This window comes from Myodes glareolus, chromosome 3, assembly GCF_982192425.1.
Source record: "Myodes glareolus chromosome 3, mMyoGla1.1, whole genome shotgun sequence".
Classification (NCBI taxonomy): Eukaryota; Metazoa; Chordata; class Mammalia; order Rodentia; family Cricetidae; genus Myodes; species Myodes glareolus.
Window position 1 is genome coordinate 30,099,088 of NC_142028.1, and position 27,724 is coordinate 30,126,811.

General features: G+C 41.8%; 1 protein-coding gene across 1 annotated transcript in view; it reads right to left on the bottom strand.

Moving 5' to 3' along the window:
• Bcl2l13 (BCL2 like 13) overlaps window positions 1-24,097 on the bottom strand; it is a 57,689-nt gene extending 33,592 nt beyond the window's left edge. The window contains exons 1-2 of the mRNA XM_048444344.3: window positions 23,939-24,097; window positions 11,119-11,280 (exon numbers count right to left, since the gene is read on the bottom strand). Coding sequence (XP_048300301.1) covers window positions 11,119-11,230 — 112 coding nt within the window. The 5' untranslated portion in view covers window positions 11,231-11,280; window positions 23,939-24,097. The remainder of the gene's footprint in view (window positions 1-11,118; window positions 11,281-23,938) is intronic.
• Window positions 24,098-27,724: the final 3,627 nt, after the last annotated feature.

The window sequence follows — 27,724 nt, forward strand, 5'->3', positions numbered from 1 at the left end:
TGAATGCAATCACACATGTAAGTGGAAGACAGAGGCCAGCATGAGGTTCCTTTCTCGATGGTTTTCTATCTTGTTTTCTTTGCATGTGTGTGAGTGTTTTGCCTGAATGAATTTCTGTACACCACATGTGTCCTTGTGCTCATGGAGCCAGAAGACCATACTGTGTTCCCTAGAACTGGAGTTTCAGTTTTAAGCTGCCACATAGGTGCTGGGAATTGAACCCAGAACCTTTGGAAGGAAATCCAGTGCTCTTACCTACTGAGTCATCTCTCCAGCCCCTCCACCTTGTTCTTTGAAACAGGGTCTTTGCGGAACCTGGAGCACACTAGCTAGCCCACGAACTCTAGGGGTTCATCTGTCCTGCCTGCCCTATACCGGGGTTACAGACCAATGCTACTGCGTCCAGCTTTACCACGTGGGTGCTGGGGACCCAACCTCAAGTTCACATGTTTGCACAGTCGGTAGTTTATTAACTGAGTTAGCATCTCATTCGGATTACATACTTTTTAAGAGGGAAGGAGTTAAAACAGGATCTTACTAAACAGACCTGGCTGGCATCCAATTCATGACCCTTCTGTCCCACATTCCGGCTGCTGGGATTTCAAGCATGTGTCATAATGCCTGGCTCCAACAGGCATACTTTTAAGCCACACTGAATTATGTATAGTGAAGATTTTTTTTTAAAGCAATCCAGGCCGGGTGGTGGTGTTGCACACCTTTAATTCCAGCACTCTGGAGGGCAGAGGCAGGTGGATCTCTGTAAATTCTAAGCCAGCCTGGTCTAGAGCGAGTTCTAGGACAGCCATGACAACACAGAGAAATCCTATCTCAAAAAAACAAAAGAAAAAAAAAAGCAACCCAGTTTCTTCACAATTCAACAAATAGAACACATTACACTTCATTTCTACTGCACTGCCTTACTACCTTACTCTCTTTCCTGACTACCCTCGAAGGACTTTAAGTCTGCTTCCCCACCGTGTCTTCAGTCTTTAGTGATTTTTTTTTAAGAGAAAGTTTCCCAGGTTGGACTTAAGATCACTACTACAGTCAAGGGTGACTTTGAACTTCTGACTGTGTCACCATGCCCAGTTTTAGGCAGGCTGGGGATTGAACCTAGGGTTTTATGCTTCTAGGTAAGCTCCATTCACACTCTTCAGGGACACTTTCCTACGCCTGAGGTCAGTAAAAGTCTTTCAGTATCAGTTAACCTGTGCTGTCCATGTAGGTAAACACTTACATGTACTCCAGCCTATATTCAGTGATTTTACAATTTGTTCTGACCAGATTACAAATACTCTGACACTTTCTTTGTCTAAGACTTGTGTCAAACAGGACAAATACTTGACAGTGGTGGCTGTCACTATCTACTGTGGTATGGACCTAAATAAAGGGTTACAGTGGATAGAAGAATATACATAATGTATTGGTAAAAAAAAAAAAAAAAGAAGTAGTTAGAAATTGAGAAGTGATTTTTCTAAAAGAGAGCATGAAAACTGACTAACCACACATACAGGGCAATAGATAATACAGATTTATTAATGGCAGCGGTGAGAGAGAGAATACGAAGAAAGGTAACAAGGAAGCAGACCTCAACTCCTGCCTCCACACTTATAAGAACTGTGCTCAATAACCAAGGCACAAGAGCTTAGCTTTAAACTGGCAGTCTGTAAATCAACCAGTCCTCATCATTTGCCCATGCACCAATAGTCCATGAAGAAACAACACTGAAAAACAAATCTTCTGCCTGGAGTGGCTAATGCCTGTAATTCCAGCATTTGGGAGACTGAAGCAGAACTGTTCAAGGACAGTATGGAGAGAGAGAGAGAGCGCGCGCGAGAGAGAGAGAGCGAGGAGACAGAGAGAATCGCTCTGTTAAGTGGCTTATTACCCTAGAATGTATGAATAATTTTTGATGCAGTCTCAAATAAGAAATAAGCGATGCCATCTGTCATCAGCCTCTCTCTGGAAGACATGCACATCCTAAACAAACACAGACCCACACAGCCCCTGGCGCCACCACCAACCCACACAGTGAATGACAATGTCTTGGTTACCATATGCTCACACCCCACCAGATTAAGAAGCAGCTGATCAGAGGAGTGCTGTTCTCATGACAGTGACATGATGCTGATTACACATGACAAGCTGTCATACTTGATAACAAGCCGTGTGGAAAGCCTAAACTATAGAAAGGCTACTGCTGTTAGGATACAAAAGGCTATCTAGCTAGCGACCCAAGGACAGACAGATTCAGTGATCTTCATCTAATTAATCCTCTCCATCCAGACATTCTACAGCAGAGAACTACACAGTAGGGCCAATGTAGCATAAATCCTGTTCAATGAATCTAGGGGAAGTATTTCAAAGATAAATAGGCATGAGCACACTAAAGTCCACCCACTTCGATTCAAATGAGGAGTTAAGTGAGTTAGCAGCTGTTATATCCCAGCTCTGAAATTTGTCCAGAGCTTTCAAACTGAATACAACTAACACATTTTGGCCAACTTGAATGGGCTAAATCAAAGAAGTAAGTTCTGTATCTACAAATTTCCATATAAGGACATATTAAAATTATCTATAAGGGAGGGGGCTGGAGAAGTGGCCTTTTTTGCTACTCTTGCAGAGGACTTGGGTTTGATTCTCATCACCCCAGTGGTGGTTCACTACCATTCATGACTCTAGTTCTCGCTATCTGATACTCTTCTGATCTTTGCAGGCACCAGGTGTACACACAGCACACATACATACAGGCAGGTAAAACACTCAGATGCATAATATAAAATAAATGAACCTAAAAAATAATTTTTAGGCTGGAATGGTGGTACACATCTTTAACCAGCACTCAAGAGGTAGAGGGATATGGATCTCTATGAATTTGAGGCTAGTCCAGTCTATATAGTAAATTCCAGGATAGCAAAAGTTACATAGTGAGACTGCCTCAAATAAATTCATTAATTGTTAAATTAAGAGGCTGGGCGTGATAGTACACTCCTTTAATCTCATCATTTGGGAGACAGAGATGGGTGACTCTCCAGTGAGTTCTAGGCCATCAAAACACAGTGAGACCCGGGGCTGGTTAGTTTTTTTGTCAACTTGATACAAGACAGGGTCATGTGAGGACAGCAAGGACTACACAGTGAAACCCTGTCTTGAAAAACAAAAACAAAACAAACAAACAAAAAACCTACAGGCTGAGCAAGTCATGAGGAGCAAGCCAGTATGCAACATTCTTCTTTGGCCTCTGCTTGAGTTCCTATTTCTGGTTTTCTGCCCTGCTTGAGTTCCTACCTTGGTTTCCCTCAATGACGAACTGTGTATAAACCATTTCCTCCCCAAGCTGCTTTTGGTCTTGGTGATTATTTATCACAGCAAAACAAAATAAATTAAAACAAAAAACAAAACAAACAAACATAAACCTGATTATCAACTACCAAGTTTGTAGGTTTTAAACAGTGACAGCGGGAAGCCCCCTGCACTGGACTCACTGTCCAGAGGATGGGAGTACTACATGAGACAGTCTCAGACAAAAATATAGATTATAATAAAACATACAGAATTTAATTAAAAACTAGAACTATATACATTTACCACCAATAGATTTTGGCTATTTTGTGGAGTTTTTGAAATTTTTCTTTAAAGATTTATTTATTCTTTTTTATGTGCAATGGAATGTTTTGCTTGCATGTACATCTATATGAGCCCATCTCTCCAGCCCATAGTTGTTATTTTTTAAAACCAATCTCACTATGCTGAAGCCCGATTGGCTTCAAACTTACCATCTTCCTGTTCTGGATCCCTAAAATTCACATGCAATGACATCCCATCCTGTCAACTGATTTTTGGTTTTTTTTTTTTAAATAAATAAATAAGACTTTTAATGGGTGTACTTTCTGGTAGGTGGTGGTAAACAGAAGTATACTAGATTGTTATATGTAAACTTTGTGAAATTTTCTATCAATTCTACAAATTCTACTGGCTTTTCTATGCAATCTTATCTAGGAATAATGATGATTTCATTCCTTTTATTTCCTTCTCTTGTTTGGTCATACTGACGAGGGTATAGCATCTGGCATACTGCAAGTCAGAGCAACATTATAAATCAAGACCATGAAATTGGGCAGCAGGACTGTGGAGTCACACAGGAGGATTTGGAGGGAGGAAATGGGGGATACATATGATTAAATTTCATTGTATACGTGTATGAAATTCTCTGCCAACTGATTTTTGAAAAGGGTATCAAGGAAAGAATAATGTTTTCAATACATGGTCTAGAACAACTAGATATTCTAATGCAAAGAAATCAATCAACTGTTACTTAAAACACACACACACCACAAAAAAAACAACTAGAGACCTAAATATGAAATAATGCTATGAAACTCTAGGTAAGGCTTTCTGAAGCAGCATCATAAGAAATTAAAGAAAACAAACACTGAACCTCATCAAAATGAAAATCTAGTAGCAGGAAGTAAACCAGGAAAATGAAAAAAACAAAAAAAATCATGAAACAGAAGAAAGCACCTAGAAACAATATATCAGCTAAAAGTCTGGTATCCAGAACATATAAGGAATCCCTAAAGCTCAATGCTAAAAGATAAATAACCCACTCAGAATGGAAAAAGGACAGTGAGATGGGTGTTGTCAACTTGACTATATCTGGAATGAACTACACTCCAGAAATGGAGGCACACTTGTGATCTGGAACACGCCTTTACCCAGACCTTGAGGCTGGAAGGCACTAGACACTCTAAAAAGACAAATTAGAACCAACCACAAGGCTAAGGGCCTATGAGATGACTTAGCAGGTAAAGATGCTTGCTGCACAAACGTGGCGACCTGAGTTCAATCTTCAGAACCCACACAAAAATGGAAAGAACCAACCCCAGAAAGCCGTTTTCATATGCACAGCACACACACACAACAAGTAAGGTGATTAACACTTATAATATTTTTTTTTATTTTTTGAGACGGTTTCTCTGTAGCTTTGGGGCCTGTTCTGGAACCCACTCTTTTGACCAGGCTAGCCTCGAACTCACAGAAACCCACCTGCCTCTGTCACCTGAGCTCTGGGATTAAAGGGATTAAAGGTGTGCTCCATCACCACCCGGTTTACATTTATAACAATCTTAAAAGAACTTCTATGAGTTTGAGGCTAAATTAGGCTGCACAGTGAGTTCTAGACCTGAGCTATTGAGATCCCATTTCAAAATTCATAAATAAATAAATAAATAGGATTTAAATTTAGGATTACATATGACAAAGCAATCCTACATCTGGATATATGTCAGGCAGAATTCAAAGCAAGAGTAAAGGTGTGGCTCAGTAGGCTGAATACTTATCTGGCATGCAGAAAGCCCTGGGCTCCATTCCTAGTATCACATAAACCAGGCATGATGGATTACACCTGTAATTCCAGCTCAGGAACTAACAGCTGCAGGAGGACGGCAAGACAAGGTCTTCAGCTACACAGAGAGTTCAAGGTTAGCCTGAGTTACATGAGACCTATTCTCAAAACAAGAAAAAGGATTCAAAAAAGAAACTTAAATAGATATTTGTACATACATGTTCAAGGTGAATTACAATAGCCAAAATATAGGAAAAGCCAAATACATATTTATACATATAGCCATATGTATAAATACATATACTTAGATACATAAAGAAAGAGATTTACACACACCACAATATGAAACACTGATCACAAAATGACTAATACTTTACATGAAGTACCTAAGAATCTAGAAAAGTAGAAAACCAGTTGGGAGGCACTAGCAGCTTAAGAAGGAAGAATGAACCAGTTACTACATAGAAATGTATTTCACTGTCACATTACTGTTGACAATGTAACTATCCTTCCAAGAAAGAACTATATGAATCTGGGACTGCAGCTCAGAAGTAGGACACATAAACATCCATGAGGCCCTGGGTTCAACCTGCAGTACTATAAACACACACAGAAATAGAAATGCCTCTTTATTAAATCTGTATTAATGACCATAGAGACAAGGTGGTCTATGTTAATATATACCAAGTTGAATGTAACAAAAATTATCACTTGGCATAAATATGCAGGAGGATTTTAATTAGACAAAATATATAATTGAAACCAAATATGGCAACTTGCACTAGAAATCCCAGCCTTGATCAGAGGCAGCCAAGCTACATGAGACCCTGTGTCAAAGAGGGGGGAAAAAAGCACCGAAGAAGAGAAAGAAAGAAAAGAAAAAATGATTCAACACAAATAGCACAGTACAGACGACTTAACTATTTCAGAAAAAGTATGGGAGAGCCAAGTGGTGGTGGTGCATGCCTTTAATCCCAGCAACTCAGGAGGCAGAGGTAGGTGGTTCTCTGTGAGTTTGAGGCCAGCCTGGTCTACAAGAGCTAGTTCCAGGACAAGCACTAAAGCTAGAGAAACCCTGTCTCAAAAAGAAAAACAAAAAGAAAGGAAGGAAGGAAAAAAGAAAGGAAGGAAGGGAAAGGGAGGGGAGGGGGAAAGAAAGGAAGAAAGAAAGAAAGAAAGAAAGAAAGAAAGAAAGAAAGAAAGAAAGAAAGAAAGAGGAAGGGAGGGAGGGAAGGAGGAAGGAAGGAAGGAAGGAAGGAAGGAAGGAAGGAAGGAAGGAAGGAAGGAAGGAAGGAAAATTATGGGAGAATTAACCGCTCACGGAAAAGTCTACACCCAGAATATGACTCATTTAGGAAATAATGAAAAACACATAACGTGACAGAAAACTCTCAGTCATGAACGGACCCTTACTCGGTCACTTCTCACATTTATTCTTCCACAAACTTGAAACCGAACCCTAATTGATGCTCTTATAAATTCTATCCACAGAAGATAGACACAGGAGTGAGTTGTAGATCACATTTCAGGAAACAAACAGGGTAACAAGACAGCAATGAGAAACCAGTGCTTTCCCTTAGGAAGGCTATCCTAAACCCGACTTAATGATACAAGCCTGGAATCGTGGCACACAGAAGGCTGGGGCAGAGGGGTCATAAGCTGGAGGCCAATTGGGCTATACAGTAAGACTCTGCCTTCAACTCCGCTCCTTGCCCCCCAAAATATAGCCTCCTGAGGCTAGAGATGAAGCTCAGTGGTAGAGTACTTAGCATAGCAAAGCCCTGGATTTGATCCCTTCTACTGAGAGCCACTACCATTAAAAAACAAACAGAAAGTAGAGTTTGCTAGCACTGCCTATATTCATATGTACTTGAGCCTACAAGAAAACCAGTATTAAGGATAACTAACCCCTGCTGTGGAACAATCTTTGTACACTGTAAATATGTATCACTCTCATTAGTTAATAAAGAGCTGACTGGCTTATAGCTGGGTGGGAAGAGACTGGATGAGAGAAGCAGACCAGGAGGACACTGGGAAGAAGGGCAGAGTCTCAGGAGTTGCAAGACAGACACAGAGGAAACGGAACGTGTAGAAAATGAGGCAACAAGCCATGAGCCACACGAAATTTAGATAAGAAACACGGGTTGATTTAGGCTGTAAGAGCTAGGTAGTAACAAGACTAAGCTTTCAGTAGAACATTTATAATTAATATTAAGTCTCTGCGTGGTTACTTGGGAGCCAGCTGGTAGGACAGAGCTGACAGGCAGGCCCGATGAAAAACTTGCCTACAAACCACCACTAATTTTTCAATTTTATTGTTTATTATTATCAGTGTGTGCTTGTGTGTATGTACACATGTTATGGTGCATTAGTAGGCATGCCACAGTACACAAGGAGGCCAGAGGTGCTCCCTAGGGTAGAGCACAGGAACGCAGGTCCTCTGGAAGAGCAGTCCAGGCTCTTTACCACTCGGCCGTCTTTCTAGTCCCACTCTGTCCCTTCAGCCTCAACTACGTCAGCCTGGCCTAGTCTTAACTTCTGATCTTCAGGCCTCACTTCTTTTTTTTAACTTATTTATACCATGTGTATGCCTGTATCCGAGGAGACCAGAGAAGGTAACAGATCCTCTGAGACTAGAGTTGCAGACAGTTGTGAGCTGCCATGTGGGTGCTGGGAATGGAATCTGAGTCCCCTGTAAAAGCAGCCAGTGCTCTTAACCACTGAGTCATCTCTCCAGCCTTAGGCCTCATCTTCTTGAGTGTTGAGATTAATGATGTCTATCAACACATTAGACTTCATGTTTAGACTTTAGATTTGGCTTTAGGTTTTTTATTTATCTTTATGTGTGTGTGAATATATGCCATATGTTGCAGGTGCCAAGGAGGACAGAGAACTAGATCTTGTCTTAGGGTTTCTACTGCTATTACAAAACACCATGACCAAAAGCAAGTTGGGGAGGAAAGGGTTCATTTGGCTTACAGGTTACAATCAATGTATTTTGCATGCTACAGGCAGTTAAACTGGACTATCTACTAAAAAGAGTTTTCCTTAGTTCCTGCAATCTGAAACCATTATCGTGTGTCCTGGCCAGTACTATATTGTTTTCTTTTTTTCTCACCCCCTCAAATATATATGCATGCAAAAGACTTTTTTTCCCATTTTTTCTGGACAGGGTTTCTCAGTAGCTATGGAGCCTGTCCTAGAACTCATTCTGTAAACCAGGCTGGCCTCAAACTCACAAATATCTGCCTGCCTCTGCCTCCTGAGTGCTGGGATTAAAGGCATGCGCCGCCACCACCCAGTCAAAAGATTACACACACCCCAGCACTCAGGACGCAGAGGCAGGTGGATATTTGTGAGTTAAAGGTCAGCCAGGTCTACAGAGCGAGTTCCAGGACAGCAAAACCTACATAGAGGAACTCTGTCTTGAAAACAAAAAAAGCAAAAACAAAACCAAAAAAAGAGAGAGAGAGAGAGAGAGAGAGAGAGAGAGAGAGAGAGAGAGAGAAGGAAGGAAGGAAGGAAGGAAGGAAGGAAGGAAGGAAGGAAAGAAAGAAAGAAAGAAAGAAAGAAAGAAAGAAAGAAAGAAAATAGAAAAAGAAGCTAATAGAAGAACTTTAAACAATGATGAAGTCCTGGCCAAAACTCCTGACTTCTGTTTCTAACAGACAGGTGAAAAGGGGGCACAGCTGCCATTTTAATATTGGTTTGTCCCTATTATTATGGGTTCAGTCTCAGTATTACCAAAAAGAAAGGAAAGAAAGAACAAACAAATGAAAAGGAAATTCAGGGCCCAGAGTAAAATTGAACTGGCACACAGCCACACTCATACATGTGCAGGCCAAGGCTGTTTCAGGGCCAGCAAGGTGCCAGCTGCAATCCAGACTTCCTGTGTCTCCTGGCTCCACACTGCTCCCCATCACGAACTGCAGGGATGCTGCTGTAGCTGCACACCATCCAGCTAACAGAGTGCAGCTCTCCCTTTACCTCACCTGTGACACCTATGTGTCGAACAGGAAAAGAGGGAGAAGAGGAGTCTGAACATTCTGGCTTTAAGGCACGGTGGTGTAGATTATTCTGTTATCAGAAGAAGCAAAGTATAGTGCTTACTATCCTGAAATAATGGAAAAGTCAAACATCACCAGACTATAAAAACTCATCAAAATACTCCCAGTTTACACGGAATCAGTGATAAGAAAAATCAGAATATTTAAAATGGGACGTTCAATACCAGCAGTATTTCTTCCAAAAAAAAAAAAAAAAGTAGAGAAACCCTATCTCAAAAAAGAAGGAAGGAAGGAAGGAAGGAAGGAAGGAAGGAAGGAAGGAAGGAGAAAGAAAAATGAAACAAATGAAAACAAGACAAAGAAAGTGAGCTTCAAAGTGGTTCAGTCAGGAGCCAAGCAAGAAGAGTGACTTAGGATGTTAATTAAATCATGCTGCATTTAATCAGATCACAAGAGAATTAAACTAAGAATGAGTAATTAAAAGACTAATAAAAATAAAATCCCTGAATACCTGGAGATTAGTTAGTACACCTGTGACACAAAAGTCAAAGAGAAAAATCTGAAGAAAAATCAAGCACTATTTTGATACAAATGAAAACGAGAACACAGCCGTAGGTAGCAATAAATGCACGCGATCTGCACGCGATCTTACCAACGGAAAGACAAACGCAGCGGTAAGCAAAGCTAATCAACTGAGAATAGCTTGACAGCCTGAGCATTCCTGACCACCCATGCAGCATTCAGTAGGTGGAACCTGTTGACCCCAGTGTCCCACAACCACATCCCTCCAATAGGACTGAAGAAGTCTTAAAGCACCAAGACAGAGCTGGAAGTGCTGACCTACGCCTTTAACCCCAGGATTCAAGAGACAGAAGCAGGTGGATCTCTGTGAGATGGAGGCCAGCCTGGTTTATATAGTTCACACCAGTCAGGTCTACATAGAGAGACCTTGTCTCAAAAACAAAACAAACAACCAAAAACCAAAGAATTCTTTCTACTGCCAAGGGATCATGATGTAGTCGGGTGGTGGCACACAACTTTAATCCCAGCAGGTGGATCTCTGTGAGTTTGAGGCCAGCCTGGTCTAAGAGTGAGTTTCAGGACAACCAAGGCTACACAGAAGAACCCTCTCTCAAAGAAAGAAAAAAAAAAAAACCCTCTCAGTTTGTTCCACATCTGTCTGCCACACTGCCCTCTGCCTCCCTCTCTCTCTCTCTCTCTCTCTCTCTCTCTCTCTCTCTGACACACACACACACACACACACACACACACACACACACACACACACACATCAGGACTAAACTCTGAAACTGTAAGCCAGCCCCAATTAAATGTTTCTTTTATAAGAGTTGCTGTGGCCATGGTGTCTCCTCACAGCAACAGAAATCCTAAGACATTTTTTTGCCAAAAAGTCTGATGACCCGAGCTGGATTTCCAGGACCATAGAGTGAACAGAAGGGCCTCCCAAAGGTTGTCCTCTGACCAATACACACACATCGTGAAATGTACACACCCACACAGATACACATGTGTGAAGTAAACAAATAAGTTTTAAATGAAACAAACCAAAGTCAAAATAATATAAAATGAATACCATTAAGAGAAGCTGCAACTAGGAATGAGACAGGAGTGGGATGGGATAGGGCGATTATTCTCTATAATTAATACTGCTTGGGCTTACTCGTATAAATTACTTAGATGCAAATACTTCTATAAATCAAGTCCTTATCATGAGTCAATATGAACACCATAAACTAAAGACAATACCTTGGGGTGAGGGGCCTTCTTGTTTCTCCTGAGAGAGAAGTCCCAAGTAGCTGAGAACAACATACTTCGTTTCATAGTGAAATCCTAGAGGCACAGTAGCAGAGGACGCCATTGAACTCGCTGAAGGAGCTCCAAAGAGGCCTATTTAAGGATGTCGGAAATCTAAAAACAAAAAATTTCTTTCAGTTTAAAGATGAATACAAATCAATCAACTTCCCCATTGATCCCAATTACTCACTTAACTCCCAAAGTAAATGTCTTAACTGTTTTTTCCAATAATCTTTTTTAAATTAACTATTTAATTTTTATACAAACAGTAACTTAACGATTCAAATAAAAGGTAAATTTTTCTTTTCTCGTTTTTTTTTTTTGTCTTGTTTTTATTTGCTTTGTACTGTCTAATGGGGGGCCACACCTGCCATGGTGTGATGTAGGATTCTCCTCTGTATGCTGTGATTACCATTAATGAATAAAGAAATTGCTTTGGACCTGTAGCAGGGCAGAACTTAGCTAGGCAGGGAAAACTAAACTGAATGCTGGGAGGAAGAAGGCAGAGTCAGGAGAAGCAATGGAGCTGCCACCAGAGACAGACATGCTGAAACTTTGCTGGTGGGCCATGACCTCGTGGTGATGCAAAGATTAATGGAGATGGGTTAAATTAAGATGAGCAGCCGGAAACTAACAAGCGGCCTCCCCAACAATGGTGTACATGTGGATGCCAAAGGACAGCTTCGTGGAGTCAGTCTCTATGTCTACCTTCCATGGCTCCGGGAATCAAAACAAGCACATTTACCCACTGGGCCATCTCACTGGCTCTTCCTAAATATTTCCACACATGTAGCAAACACAATTCTGAACCCCACGCCTGTATATGTCTTCTCATTTCTTTTAATAATAAATCTCGGCTGGGAGGTGGTGATGCACGCCTTTAATCCCAGCACTCGGGAGGCAGAGGCAGGCAGATTTCTGTGAGTTCGAAGCCAGCCTGGTCTATAAGAGCTAGTTCCAGGACAAGCTCCAAAGCTACAGAGAAACCCTGTCTCGAAACAAGAACAACAACAACAATAATAATAATAATAAATCTCACAGCCAAGGCCTTTAATACCAGCACTCAGGAAGCATAGGAAGACAATTTCTATGAATTGGAGGCCAGCCTGGTCTACAAAATGAGTTCTAGGAAGCCCAGTCTCGAAAAACCAAAAACAACAACAACAAAGGCAATGCCTACAAATGTACTTTTCTCTACTATATAGAATAATACTGATAAAGATTATTTGGTCAAACTTTGGTCAGACTTCCAGATCATCTTCCAGGTCCATCTGTGCATCTCCCTTTAAAATCTAATATTAGGGGCTGGAGAGAAGGCTCAGTGGTTAAGAGCATTTATTGTTCTTGCAGAGGACTTGGATTCAGTTCCCAGTACCCACATGGCAGCACTGACATCATAACTGTAACTACAGTTCCAGGAGATCCAACACCTGGCACACGTACATATAGCAGGCAAACATTCACACATATAAAATCTGTAAAAACAAAATCTAATTTTAGCAAAATAACCTGCTGAGTTTACCCAAAATAATCAATTTGTAGGTGGGATTTTGGAGGAGGGGGCTAATACCCTGGCTGGCTTGGAACTCACTATGCAGATCAAGTTGGCCTTGAACTCAGAGATCCACCTGCTGCTGCCTCCCAAGTGATGGGATTAAAGTCAGGCACCATCAGCCTGGCCAGAATAATCTTTAATATCCCATCATCCTTGATGTCTGATCTCCTGGCTTAATTTTACTGAGCATGTATTAGATCAGTTTAGTCAGACTTTCTTATGTTTAATCTCATTCTCAGTAATTCCCTATCTACTGACTCCCATACTGTGCTTTGACTAGAAATTCCCATATGCCATGTTCAGAGTTAAACCCAATCCCTACTGATGTGAGAGTCCCCTCTGTGTGTTGTGATTACTATAAATGAATAAAGAAATTGCCTTGGCCTGTTGATAGGGCAGGATTTAGGTAGGCAGGGAAGACAGAACTGAATGCTGGGAGGAAGAAGGGCTGAGTCAGGAGACACCATCGATCCACTGCCAGAGTAAGACATGCTGCTGCTGAAACTTAGCTGGTAAGCCACTGCCATGTGGTGATACACAGATTAATAGAAACGGGTTAAACTAAAATGTAAAAGTTAGAGCTAATGGGCCTAGCAATGTTTTAATTAATACAGTCTCTGTGTGATTATTTTGCTTCTGGAAGGTCAGGAACCAACAAGCAGCCCTCTCCTTACCTCAGATTGGCACCCACGTGGCCAGCTAAATCCACCTAAAACCTGAAAGGACTTGAAAAGGAATTCTAGACACACACACACACACACACAAAAACAAAAACAAAAACAAAAACACCAGCTTTTTGCTGTTTGCTGGTGGCATGCTACAGCTCATTTAAGAGAGATTTTACTGATTCAACCATAGCAGGGAAAAAAAAACCACTGCAGGGGTTTTAAAACGCAGCTTCCTGGGCTGTGCCGCCAGTGCAAACTCTGGCTATGAAGCATTTCAATGGCATTTGTGGGCCCTGGTGTTTGTGTGCCCACTCGGGGTTGAGAGAAAAGTAGCTGAGACCATGCCTGTGGCTTGGCGCTCCCTGCCTGGGCAGGCACTGGGATCAGGTCTACTAGGCTTGCATAGGCAGAAGAGCATGGTGGTTTCCCACTGTCATACATAGAGATGTTTCCAGGCTGTGCAGTGCTCCATGTGGCAGATTTGGCTGTTACTCAAATAAAAAGGGTTTATGTGCTGCACGCTCAATCTCTGAGTTGGAATGCTGAGCACAGCTCCTGCCTGGTGGCCCCAGAGCTAACACTGGTGGTGCTTCCACCATTTTAAATGTGGAGAGAGAGGTGGAGCCAGCATCCAGAGCAGCTGCAACCCAGCTGCTTACCATTTTAAAAGCTCTTCAAGACAGTAGAGAATTATAGATTCAGACACAAAAGAACTCTAAATGGGTCATAGTGTTGGATAAATATATGTAGGCTTGGGAGAGAAAAGAAAAAGAGCATATAGTATAGAGAGTTGGAAAAGAAGTAAACCGTTTTTAAAAAATCTTTAAAGAGACAGAGTACAGACAGTTATATATTAAAAGGAGTAAAGAAAAATAAGCCACATAAAAATGAAAAATTCACAGAAAGTCTGGGTTATATATATTATTGTGTTATCTTTGAATTTTTTGGCTGTGAAGAAGCTAAAGACGAAGAGACATTTCATTGTATGGGCTGCTAAGCTAAACCAGCATGTATATCATAAAGGTAACTTGACTTCAGAATTTGGGTCTAAGAATAAGCTGCTTTGGAGAAGAGGTTCTTCTTTTGTTTTCACAGAAGATGAGAACCTGTGGATTGCTTCCAGACCAATAGGTTTGATAGACCACGTGCCCCTGAAAGGTTGCCATGAACACCCCCCCAAAATTACTTTGCTCAACTGCTGACTTAGATGAACCTAGCACACAGGATACACCATGAAAGACCTGATTAGTAGCACCCCCAAACAGCAGGAAGAAGTATAGACAAATCTATACCCATATTCCCAAATATTGACTATAAACGTTTGTTTACATTTAAAGGGGGTATGATATAGATATGAATAATTTGCACTGGTATGGGTCTTGGTTTACAGATGCAAATTTAAGGTCAGTATTATTATATGCATATTTCTGATCTTGACTAAGGTAATATGTTTGTGTAGCTCATTTAAAAATGTAAGTATAATTAAGAAATATAATAGTCAAGCTTGTGGTCATGTTAGTTAGATTTTCTAGATGTATAAAGATATATTTCAGTTAGATAGGTATTCTTCAAATCTTTCAGAGACCTTCAGAATATGGCATTTAAATGTTTTAAAAATTTAGGACTTTTCAAGACAGTGAGGCACATCTGCTCCTGGCAGCACCAATCTACTTCAAAAGGAAGATGGGCATGGAAAAGGCTCCTTATGGAGTTTGTTAGATGAACTAGACATGTAGGATCCACAGAGAAATGACTGCTGAACTTGCCTAAAAGTGAGACAGTCCTTTGGGGTTCTTGCTTCATGAAACAGTCTGCAAGACATTCTATAAGATACAGAAAAAAGTGACTGGCAAACTGCCAATATAGGCAGACCATTCTTTGAAATTTCCTGCTTCACGGAAAAGTCTGCCAGATACTATGGACCTGTAGGCTGAAGATGGATGCCCCAAAGGTACAGAAAAACTTTGGGTGACTGTACAGGCAGCGAGATGTCTCTGTCATTTCTAGAGTTTTGAAAGTTATTTATAACACACTTCCTGTTTACTTAGGTAATATTATATCCTTCTGGAGTCTTTGATGGAGTTGAAGAATAGATAATTACAGTTATAGCTTTCCTTAGTTATGATAAAAGATAAAGTAAACAGAAATATTCTAACTGTAATTCTTGCTTAATACCTGTTTTGTTATATCTAATTTTACTATATTAAAGTTAAAACCTTCCTTTTCATTTAAACAGAAAAGGGGAGGTGATGTGGGAGTCCCTTCTGTCTGCTGTGATTACCATAAATGAATAAAAAAATTGCCTTGGCCTATTGATAGGGCAGAACTTAGGTGGGAAGACAGAACTGAATGTTGGGAGGAAGAAGGGCGGAGTCAGGAGATGTCATTGCTGCCAGAGTAAGACATGCTGCCGAAACTTAGCCAGTAAGCCACTGCCACGTGGCAATACACAGATTAACAGAAATGGGTTAAACTAAGACATAAGAGTTAGCTAATAAGAAGTTAGAGCTAAGGGGCCTAGCAGTGTTTTAATTAATACAGTCTTTGTGTGATAATTTCAGTTCTGGGCAGCGGGGACAAACAAGCAGCCCTCTCCTTGCAACACCCTACCCCACTGCAGGGCTGTTTAAGAGGTTTCTATGCACACTGTAAGCTCCTAAATAAATCATATGCCATCCTTACTATGTTTTAATGATATCACTGAATAATCTTTATTAATGACTATTAATATCCATGCACTAAAGACTTGGTTTATTTAATTTAATATATAATTTTAAAGGCTTTCAGTGTTCATATAGTTAGGGTTTTCTTTGTTCATTTGCAATACTGAAGACTGAACCCAGGACCTTGCATGCAGGTTAAATGCTCTACCACAGAGCCACATTTCCAGCCTTTTTCATTTTGAGACAATGCCTCAGTGACCAGAATATGGCAGTTGGTAAAGGATTGAGTTCAGATCTCCAGCAGGCACATAAAAAGCCATATGATGTAACAGATACCTGTAAACCCAGCACAGGGGAGGGGGATGAGTCAGAAATAAGGTTCCTGGGAGGTACAAGCCTATAACCTCAGCATTAGAGAGGCAAAGATAGGATTGCTGGGGCTTGCTGGCCGGCAAGGCAAGCCAATCTGTGAGCTCTAGGTTCAGTGAGACCCTATCTCAATAAAGGGAGGGGGGCAGGAGAGATAAATAAGATTTCTCTATTTTATGTGAGTGTTTTATCTGCATGTATGTCTGTGTGGCACATGCATGCCTGTGTCTGCAGAGATCAGAAGGCACAGGATCTCCTGGGGGTGGAGATACAGATGGTAACTATATGGGGACTGGGAACAAACTCCATCTTCTGAATGAGCAGCAACCCCTCTTAATTGCTGAGCCATTTTATCAACCCCTTAAGTTTTTTGTGTTTGTTTGTTTTGGGGGTTTTTGTTTGTTTATTTGTTTGAAACAGGGTTTCACTGTGTAGCCTTGGTTGTCCTGGAACTCACTCTGTAGACCAGGCTAGCCTTGAACTTGGAGATCTGCCTGCCTCTGCCTCTTCTGAGATTAAAGGTGTGCGCCACCACCTGGCTAATTTTTCATTTGAAATGACAAAAGGGACAGAGTTATTTTCACTCTTTACATCTAGTACGACCATTTCCATTTCAAGCCATGTGGAAATTCTTTATATCAAGAAGTGGCCAAGGGCAAGTGGGATGGCTACTTGGGTAGTAGCACCTGATACCAAACGTGACAACCTGAGTTCAAACACATGTAGACCGTGAACCCACATGAAGACGCAGAGAACAAGCTGTTTGCTCATTTCTACACATGCACAACAATACTCAATCACCCCATTCATACACACAACAAATAAATAAATACATATGGAAAAACATAAATCCTTAATTTGAATGTTAACAAAAATGACTGAGCTATGTGTGGTGTAAAATTCTCCAGGACTCAAGTGGTAGAGGCAGGAAAATTAAAGAGTTCAAGATTACTCTCAACTATATATTGAGTATGAAGTCACTCTTGGCTTTATAACACCCTGTTTCAAAAAAACAAGTTTTTAAGGGTCAGGCTGGTAGCACACATTTTAATACCAGTACAAGAGAAGCAGAAGCTGACAGATCTCTGAGAGTTGAGGCCAGCTTGATCCACACAGCAACTTCCAGGCTGGCCAGAGCTACAAAGTGAGACCCTGTGTCCAAACAAATCTAAAAAAACATATGTTTAAATATGCAGATGGTTTTTTGAATGTGGTGGGAGGCTGTACTGGGGACAGACAGAGGGCCTCACATATGGTAGCTCTATCCCAAACTCACGTATGATCGTCTGTTTGGGGGTTTTACTTTTAGACACAGGGTCATGTAATGTCACAGACCTGGAACTCATCGTGTTGCCAAAGCTGGCCTTAAACTTGCTGTAACGCTCCTGCCTCTGTCTCACAAGACCTACGCTTACAGTCTTATGCTACCACATTCTAATTTTCCAAGTATGATCTTAAATTCAAACAAATGGCAAATTCCAGGGTCAGCAGAGGCAGGGGAAATAGGTAAAAGCATTGTCTTAACATGGCAAATACCTTGTTAAGGATTTGAATACCCAGAGCCCACATGAATGTACACATACAAACATACATACGCATAAACACACAAACAAAAACAATGCTCCTGAATACACCTGAGGTTGGGCTCTGGCCTCCATAAGAATGTGCACATACATGCATGAATACTCACATACACACATGCACCTACACATATACACTTAAAATAAATTTTCCGTTTTGTTTTGTTTTTTGAGATAGGATCTCTCTGTAGCTTTGGAGTCTATTCTAGAATTAGCCCTTGTAGACTAGGCTGGCCTTGAACTCAGAGATCCGCCTGCCTCTGCTCGCGAGTGCTGGGATTAAAGGCCTGTGCCGCCACTGCCCAGCTACAAAATTAAATTTCTAAAATTGCAAAAAGTATCCCACTCAGCCGCACTGCTACAAGTGAGGTGTCAATTTAAATATTCAGCAGACACCACTATTATTCTAGTGTTGATTGTCCCTTTCCAGTTAAAACATACGTAATGGAACACTCTGGCTCAATCCTGTGTTAACAGCCGCCCCAAAATATCTTCACTCAGCAGTTGGCATTCACAGATAATGCACTCACAGGGGAATTCCTAACATGAAACCCTCCCCCTTAGACAGATTCTGACTCTCACAGTTAGTATTTTAAGCTTCCCATATAACAGCAAAATAAAATTCAGATACAGATTGTTCAACTTCTAGGTACATGATAGAGAAATGTAAACATGTCTACCCAATATCTTTACACAAGTATACAAGTATAAAAGGTCACTTTATACCTAACAGCCAAAAAAGAAACAATTTTTTTTTCTTTTTTCCTAGACAGGTTTTCTCTGTGGAGCTCTGGTTGTCTTAGTACTTGCTTTGTAGACCAGACTGGCCTCAAACTCACTGAGATCCAACTTCTTCTGCCTCCCTTGCACTGTAATTAAAGGCATGAGCCACCACGGCCACCAGCAGGAAACAACTTTCAATTTATTTAAAAAAAATAAGGGGGTGGCTTAATGTTTAAGAGCATGTACTACTTTGCAGAGGATCCAAGTTCAATTCCCAGCACCCATGGCTGGCAGCTCATATTGCAACACTGCTCACAATGCAACCCCAGGAAATTCAACACCTCTGCCTCCACTGGGGGATACACACATCAGATACACAGAATTAAAAATAATCTTTAAAATAAGTCTGAGTCTCTATGTCTAGCTACTTGAGGAAGATGAAGTATGAGGGTCACCGGATATAAGTTTAAGACATTATCTAGCACACACCTTTAATCCCACTACTCAGAAGAGAAAGAAGCAGGTAGATCTCTTGAGTTCTAGGACAGCCTGGTCTACACAGTGAATTCCAGGACAGCCAGGGCTACATGAAGAAATCCTGTCTTGAAAAATCAAAACAAAACAAAACATAAAAAGACACTGTCTGAAAATAAAAAAATATTGGCTAGGGTTGGAGGACACGCCTAAATTAGCAGCACATCGGGGAGAAGGAAACAGGAAAATCTCAAGTTTGAGGTCACTATAATCCACACATCAAGGTTCCATCTCAAATTCCCTCCCTGCAAAAAACTACAATAGCAAATGGTGTGGTAGCGCACACCTTTTATATCCAGCACCCAGGAGGCAAAAGCAGGCTGTTTGTGTGAGTTACAAGCCAGTCAGGGCTACATTACAAAGTAAGGCCCTGTCTTAAAAGGGGTAGGAAACGAAGGCGTGAAAATGAAAGGGAAGTTAAAAAAAAAAAGGCAAGAAAAGTTCCCTAACATGTGATGTGTCCACACATTGTCACATTGTACACACTGAAATATCATTTAGCTTTAAAAAGGATTACAGTAGTGGCTCAGACTTGCAGTCTCAGTACTTGGGAGGCTGAGGCAAGAGGACTGTTGCTAAGGCTAGCCAAATGAGAGGCTGTTTTGAACAGAAGAGAAAATCAGAGGTAAAGAAGTGAAAGAAGAGGGCTGGAGAGATGGTTCAGCGGTTAAGAGCACTGGTTGCTTTTCCAGAGGTCCTGAGTTCAATTCCCAGCAACCATATGGAGGCTCATAACCATCTATAATGAGGTCTGGTGCCCTCTTCTGGCCTGCAGGTAGGCATACAGGCAGAATACTGTATACATAATAAATAACATCTCCTAAAAAAAAAAAAAAAAAAAAAAAAAAAGAAGTGAAAGAAGTAAGAATAAAAATGGCTACCAAGCATGGTAGCATACACCTATAATCCCTGCCATAAAACTGTGGCAAATTTATTAAAGATTCAAGCCTGGGCCACATAGAGTTTTTGTCTCAAAAAGTAACAAAAGAACCATGGCCAAGTGGTACGGGGTTTCTTTTAGAAGTAATGAAAACTCCAATAATGTTTGCACAACTCTGAGTGTGCTAAAAGTCATTATATTACACAACTGTGAATAGTACAGTAACTTAGTTATATCTCGGTGAAGCTGCCAATGAGCTGCTCTCAGCCAGTCGTAGTGGAACACAACCGCAATCCTAGCACTCAGAAGGCTGGAGCAATATTGCCACCAACCTGAGGCCAGAATGAGCTACACAGTGAATTCCAGACTAGCCTGAGCTATGTGAGATTCTGTCTCATAAAAACAACAATAAAAATATCAGTTACTACCGGGTTAGGACTATAGCTCAGTCGTAGAGCACATAAAAGCCTGAGACCTGTGTTCTATGCCCCGTTCATAAAAGCATGAAGCAATCAACAATCTCGGTGAAAGCTCAGCATGCAAAGGACAGTGGATTTGATCTGTAACATAAAAACCCAACTCCTGAAAATATTACTCTAGATCCAGATTTGGGTGGTGCACGTCAGTAATTCCAGTCACTTGGGAGGCTGAGACAGGAGGATCACAATTCAAGACCAGACAAGGGCTATATAGGAACACCCTGTCTAAAAAAATTCTTGGTGTTGGGGCTGGAGGGATGGCTCAAGGGTTAAGGGCGTCTGCTGCTCTTGTAGAGGACCTTGGTTTGGCTCCCAGCGTCAACAACCGCCCCCAACTCCAGTTCCAGAAGATGTTCCCTGTTGTGACCTCTGCAAGCCCATGCATGCAGAGTGCACAGACACACAGGCAAAACACTCACAGAATAAAATGAATACATCTAATAAAGTTTAAAAAAAAATCTTAGTGATTGGGCTGGAGAGATGGTTCAGAGGTTGAGAGCACTTCCAGAGGTCCTGAGTTCAATTCCCAGCAATCACATGGTAGGATATAATAGGATCTTCTGTCATGCAGGCATACATGCAAGCAGAATACTATGTACATAATAAATAAATCTTGAAAGAAAAAAATCTTGGGTGATAATTTCATTTATTTGGAATAAGATATGACACAAATTCAAGTCTGAAAACTGAAGAAAAAGTAATGAAAATACTAAATGTTTACAATTTTATACCTAAAACATTTCATAAGAAAAAATGCAAAAATAATTTTTTTTTTGGACAATGTGGCAATATGGTAAATAAAGTCACTTGCTGCAAAGCCTGGCCAATTCCCAGAAACCACATGATGGAAGCAGAGAACAGACTCCCACAAACTGTCTTCTGACCCCTATATCGGCTTGGGATACATAAAACCCTGTCTGAAAGAAAGGAAGGAAGGAAGGAAGGAAGGAAGGAAGGAAGGAAGGAAGGAAGGAAGGAAGGACTTCAAAATGTGTTAAAAGTTAAAGACATAGTTTTCTTTTATTAATTTTTATTATTTTTATTATGTGCACAGGTGGGGATATGAGCACACGAATACAAAAGGTCAGAAATGTGAGATCCACTGGAGCTAGAGTTACAGACAGTTGTAAGCTGCCCAATATGTTGCTGGGAATCGAACTCAGGTCCTCAGGAAGAACAATATGTGTTCTTAACCAGTGAGCCATCTCTCCAGCCCCGTTTATTTTCTTAAGACAGGGTCTAACTTTTAGCCCAAGATGGTCTCCCAGCAATCTTACCTAGCTTCCCCTATATTTACATTTACAGGAGTGCCCGGTGTCATAGTTTTTTTCTTTTATTGATTGAGGAAGGTGTTTGGTGATAGCAGCAAAAGAGGTTAATGGTGGTGGGGTGGAAATGACAAAAATATACTACATACCTGCACAAATTTGTCAAATAATAATACTTTTTAAAAGATGGCTGGATTTAGCCTTACACATTATTTGGCTGAATTCACTCTCCAGGGCACACTTCTGCACAAGATACAGGCCATTTTAAGATAGATGTGGCAGTTCCCTGGACTCCCAGCACTAGTGAAGCTGACTTAGGAGGACTACTAAAAGTTCAAGGCTAGCCTGGACCACAGGCTGAAACCGTTTCAAAATAAATACAAAAACAAGGGCTGACTGACCAAATGGTTCAGCAGTAAAAAGCAATTTGAGTTTAATCTCCAGAACCCACGTAAACATGGAAAGAGAAAATAGACTCCCAAGCTGTGGGTGGTGGCACAGGCCTTGGAAAGTGAGGTCATCCTGGTCCATATAGGAAGCTTCAGGACAGCCAGGACTATCTAGAAATCCTCCCCACACACACCCCCAAAAAACAAAGTTGTCCACTGCTCCACACACATGTGTACCCAAACACCACCTACACCCACAGTAATAATAAATTTAACTTAATTTTCTAAAGGGGCAGGTATGGTTGGGTTACTTCTAGATCTCTATTCAAGGGAAGCAGGAGTAGAATTTTGAGTTCAAGGCCAGCTGGGATATATAATATCAAAAACCAAAACAAAATGTTATTTTAAAGTTATTTAATGTTATTTAAGGTCTGTGAGCCATCTGAAAAAGAATATTTAGAATAGTTAGAATAGTACCTGATCATTCAGAGAAATGGGACTTGCAAGTCTTTATCTGCTTATTAGATACAGAACAATGATTTAAGCATTTTCAATTCATTGATATAAACATGTAGGATACGTTAATCCAATTGTGTATATGAAATATAAGTGATTCACTACCCACACACTTGCTTAACTTTATAGTCTGGTAACAAAAAAAAAAAAAAAGAGGTGGGGAGGGAGGAAAGGCATCTCAAGGGTGTGGCAATTCATGTAAGGTCACACAAGTTAGGGCAGAGAGCATCAACATTCTGGTTTATGCCAAGCCTCCAGGGGAAATATTAGTAATTTTGCAAAACTTTTTTTTTAACATCAGAAAGAAGAGGGGCCTGCCAGCATAGTTCAAAACTTTTAATCGCAGAGAGCAAAACAGATCTTTCCGATAAACACTAGTGCATGGGAATGGAGAATTGATTAACAACGCTATCAGCAAAGAGCATATGAATTTCTGGGCAGATCCGTCCAATTTCTACCCCTTAAAGTAAAAGCCCCGACTTAGAAAGTCTTGGCTTCCTCTTTCACAGTACTGTAATATGAAAGCAAGAAATGTGGGATCCCGTGGGAATGTGGGGAAGATTTTCGAAAAGGAAAATACGAGTTAGTGTGAATGGCATCTATCGCCTCCATAGGGAAAGAAGGCCCATTGGTTTTGTTTTGTCTTGGGGGCGGCGGTGGTGTGGGAACGGGTGTCAAAATTGCAGTGCTAACCCTGAGAAACAAGACTTCTACCACTGGGACAAGAAAGCTCTAGCAAAGCTAATCTATAATCCTTCTAAGTGAACGCCACACACGTCCCTCCTCCAAGAATGAATTGAGGTTTCCCAGTCCAGTCCCCTAAAACAGACCCCGATCGGTTCTCCAAGCAAAGATCGGTGTGAAGAACAGAACTAGAGCAAGGGTGAGCCCCTGGCGCCGCAGGCAGCCACACTGCCCGTTCAAAAGCAGCCCATCGCGGGGGCACGTCGGACAGGTCCGATTAGCCCCGAACAGTCCCGAGAAGTCCCGAGAAGCCTCGGCAGAGCAGCTCGGTTCCCCGCTCCCTCTCGCTTGGTGTCGTGGGCAGCACCGGGCGGTGGGCTCGGTGGGCTCTAGACCCGTTCCTCAGCGGATGAAAACCCGCTTCGCCACCCGGCAGGCCCTCCCCGGAATTCCACTCCCCTCACCTGGCCCCAGTCGTGTCCCAGAAGGGATGAAGGAGGCGGCGTCTGCAGCAGGTGCTTCCCACAGGGTCCGGGAGCGGCAGTGGCTGCTTCGACCCGCGGCCCTAATCTACCGCCGCCGCCATGATGGACGGTGAGGTCACCCCGACGCGCTTCCGTCACGGCCGGCGTGGGAGCGGGGCTGGGGGCGGGGCCGAGCCGGAAGCCGGAGACTCGGGCAGCTGGAGCGGAAGCCCTGTCATTGACGCCTGTTGGTTACTTCGCGCAGGCGTGACTGACATGTGTGCGGAGCTGTCCTTTGCCTCTCTTTTCAGGAGCCACTCAAAGCCTGGATTCCTGGACTTCAGAAGTGTTCTCACTAAGTCATTTCCGGTGCTGAGTAGCGCGAAGATGAGGTCGACATGGCCAGCCAGCTCACCCCTGTGTGAGACTAGAGGCTGATGGCATCGCAGATGCTCAGGTCTGCAGACCTGTGCATTCCAATACAGCAGATGCAGGGGCTGCCGGATTCGGGGTCGCAGCCACCTGCCAGGAGGTTGTCCTGAAAGATGGGCAAGCAACTTAAAGGCAGGGTGGGCTGACAGGCGGGCCTAGGCAGAGACAACTCAAAGCCCAGACACCATGGTGATAAAGGGTATTTTATATTAGCGATCCATTTTTTTACTCACAATGCCTGGCAAGCTGCCTGGAACTGAACTGTTGTTTGTGCTGATTAATGCTTGCTTTCTTGACTCCGTGAAAACATGTCCAACCTGTGGTCCGAGATAAGCTGTGAAGGCCTCCCCACCCCACCCCCCACAAAAAAATAGATTTACTTAAAAGATGAGGATATGGTATGTGTAACCTGATTATCTAGTTTCAGAGTATGAACTTTGTAGATGATGATTGTGTCTCAATGTAAAAAGATCAAGATATCTAGGGTAAAAGATGAACACCCTACTTTAGCTACCTCCTGTTTCGGGCTATGTTCTTGAAATGAAGTAACAAGGACAGTATGGAAGATTGGGAGTTAGAAGGCAGTTGTAACCAATCAAATCATAAGTGATAAATGTGCCCAACTGCTTGTACAGGCCTGTAATCCCAACACTAAGAATGTTGAGGCAGGAGGATTGCCATAAATTAGAGGCTGACCTTATCTTCAATGCTATTTCCAAGCAGTCAAAACTACATAGTGTAATCTATATAAATAATAAAATAAACCTGGCAGTGGAGATACACGTCTGTAATCCCAACATTCAGAAGGTTGAGGCAGGAGGATTGCCATAAATTAGAGGCTGACCTGGGGTCCAATGCTATTTCCAAGCAGTCAAAACTACATAGTGCAATCTTATCTTTAATAATAAAAAATAAACCTGGCAGTGGAGATACACGTCTGTAATCCCAACATTCAGAAGGTTGAGGCAGGAGGATTGCCATAAATTAGAGGCTGACCTGGGGTCCAATGCTATTTCCAAGCAGTCAAAACTACATAGTGCAATCTTATCTTTAATAATAAAAAATAAGCCTGGCAGTGGAGGTACATGCCTGTAATCCCAACATTGTGGAGGCAGAGGCAGGCAGATCTCTATGAGTTCAAGCCCAGCCTGGTCTACAAAGCAAGTTCAGGACACCCAAGACTACACAGAGAAATCCTATCAAGGAAAGAAGGAAGGAAGGAAGGAAGGAAGGAAAGAGGGAGGGAGGAAGGGAGGGAGGGAGGGAGGGAAGGAGAGAGGGAGGGAGGGAAGGAAGAAAGGAAGGAAGGAAGGAAGGAAGGAAGGAAGGAAGGAAGGAAGGAAGGAAGGAAGACAGAAAAGATTAATTACAAAACTGGTTGGGGGCCAGCAAGATGGCTCAACCAGTAAAAGTACTTGCTGGGTGCCTAATGCACTGAGTTGATCTCTAGAAATCACATGGTGGAAGAAGAGAGCCAATGCTAGCAAGTTGATTTCTCTGACCGCACTGCCCAACCACCATCACCCTCCGGCACACACACACACACACACACACACACAAAGTGTTTCAAAGCAAAACTGGTAGGAAGTGACCACCAGTGGCTAAGTTTGAGGGCTGATGAAATGTTTAAAATTCACAGTGATCATGGGAGCACAATTACAAATATATTGAATTCTATTTAATTGTATGCTTTTGATGTTTGTTTTTTGGGATTGTGTCCTTTGCTGACCTCAAACTTATTCTGTTGTCTAGAAAGACTTTGAATCTCATCCTGCCTCTGTCTCCTGAGTGCTGGAATCTCAGGTATGAGCTAGCATGCCTGTGTGTTGCTGGGGATGGAACTCAGGGCACATGCTCTACAAACTATGATCCCAACCCTTTTGAATGTGTCTATTTTTTTAACTTTTTCTATATATGGGTGTTTTGCTTACATGTATGTCTGCAACATGTGGGTGCCTAGTGGCAGAAGAGGTCAGAAGAGGGTGTTAGATCACATGGAACTGGATTTGTCAATGTTTGCGAACTGCCATGTCGGTCCTTTGAAAGAACAGCACTAAAAGGAGGCAGGAGGGTCAAAAGTTCAAGATCATCTGCAGCTACATACTGAGTTCTAGGCCAGCCTAGACTACCTGAGACCTTGTCTTGCTGTGGGATTCCCCTCTGTATGCTGTGAATACCGTTGGTTAATAAAGTAACTGCCTTAGCCTTAACTGATAGGGTAGAACAGAGGTAGGTGGGGAAAACTAAACTGAATTCTGGGAGAAGGAAGACGGAGTAAAAGAGAAGCCATGTAGCCCCGCCTGCCGGAGACAGATGCCAGAACTTTAGCCGGTAAGCCACAGCCGTGTGGCGTTACACAGAATAATAGAAATGGGTTAAATTAATATCTAAGAGTTAGCCAATAAGAAGCTAGAGCTAATGGACCAAGCAGTGATTTAATTAGTACAATTTCTGTGTGATTATTTCAGGGCTGAGCAACCGGGAACCAACAAGCAGCCTCCTGCAACACTGTCTTTAATGGAAATGGGCTTGACTGTTTTGCTAACTTGCTTCTAGTTCACCAGCTTGGGAATGGAAATAGGTATGAACAATGATCGTGCAGATTTATCGTTTGTGACTAATCTGACAGGAATTTGGGCCAGCAGTTTTGAAAGGCACAAGCAAATAAGGTTACACATGAGTAGACTTGTTTCTTAAACTTCATTTGAAAATTTATTTTAAATAGTTTCTCTACGAGACCGAAGATAATGTCAAAGGATCCTGCATTTAGGAAACTATGAATTGTTAATACTTGCAGGTTTAGTATGCTCTTAGATTTAAACAAAACAAAATACTTTTTGGGCCAGCCTTATTATTTAAACCAGGCTGGCATGGGACTTTCCAAATCACTGCCTCTACTTCCCCAAGTGTTAGGATTATAAGAGTATACAGCTGTTCTGTACTGTCTCAAGAATGATCTGTGGTAGCTGTGCTTTCAGTTTCGACTAAGTGAGTTTATTAAGTATATAGCAAACGAATAAATAACAAACAGCAGGTAGAAATAGCATATAGATATTCAAACATTGAATCAGTAGTTTTCAACATCCAGCACAGGACAACTGAGGTAGCACAGTTGAGAAAGTAAAAGGTATCTTACAAACATCCAACAGGAATGGACAGGGAAGTTGAGGCAGTCAGCTGGAATTCCCAAGTGAGATTTGTCTCCAAAGATGAGTTGCCCATGGAACCCACGACTGAACTTCTGGCCTTCAGTTCATACTGCAGGTATTTTTATATGATGAGAAAAATAGCAGTAATATCTGTTGGAAATGATTTACCTTCCAGCTGTTCTTAAAGGGCATGATGCTTTAACTC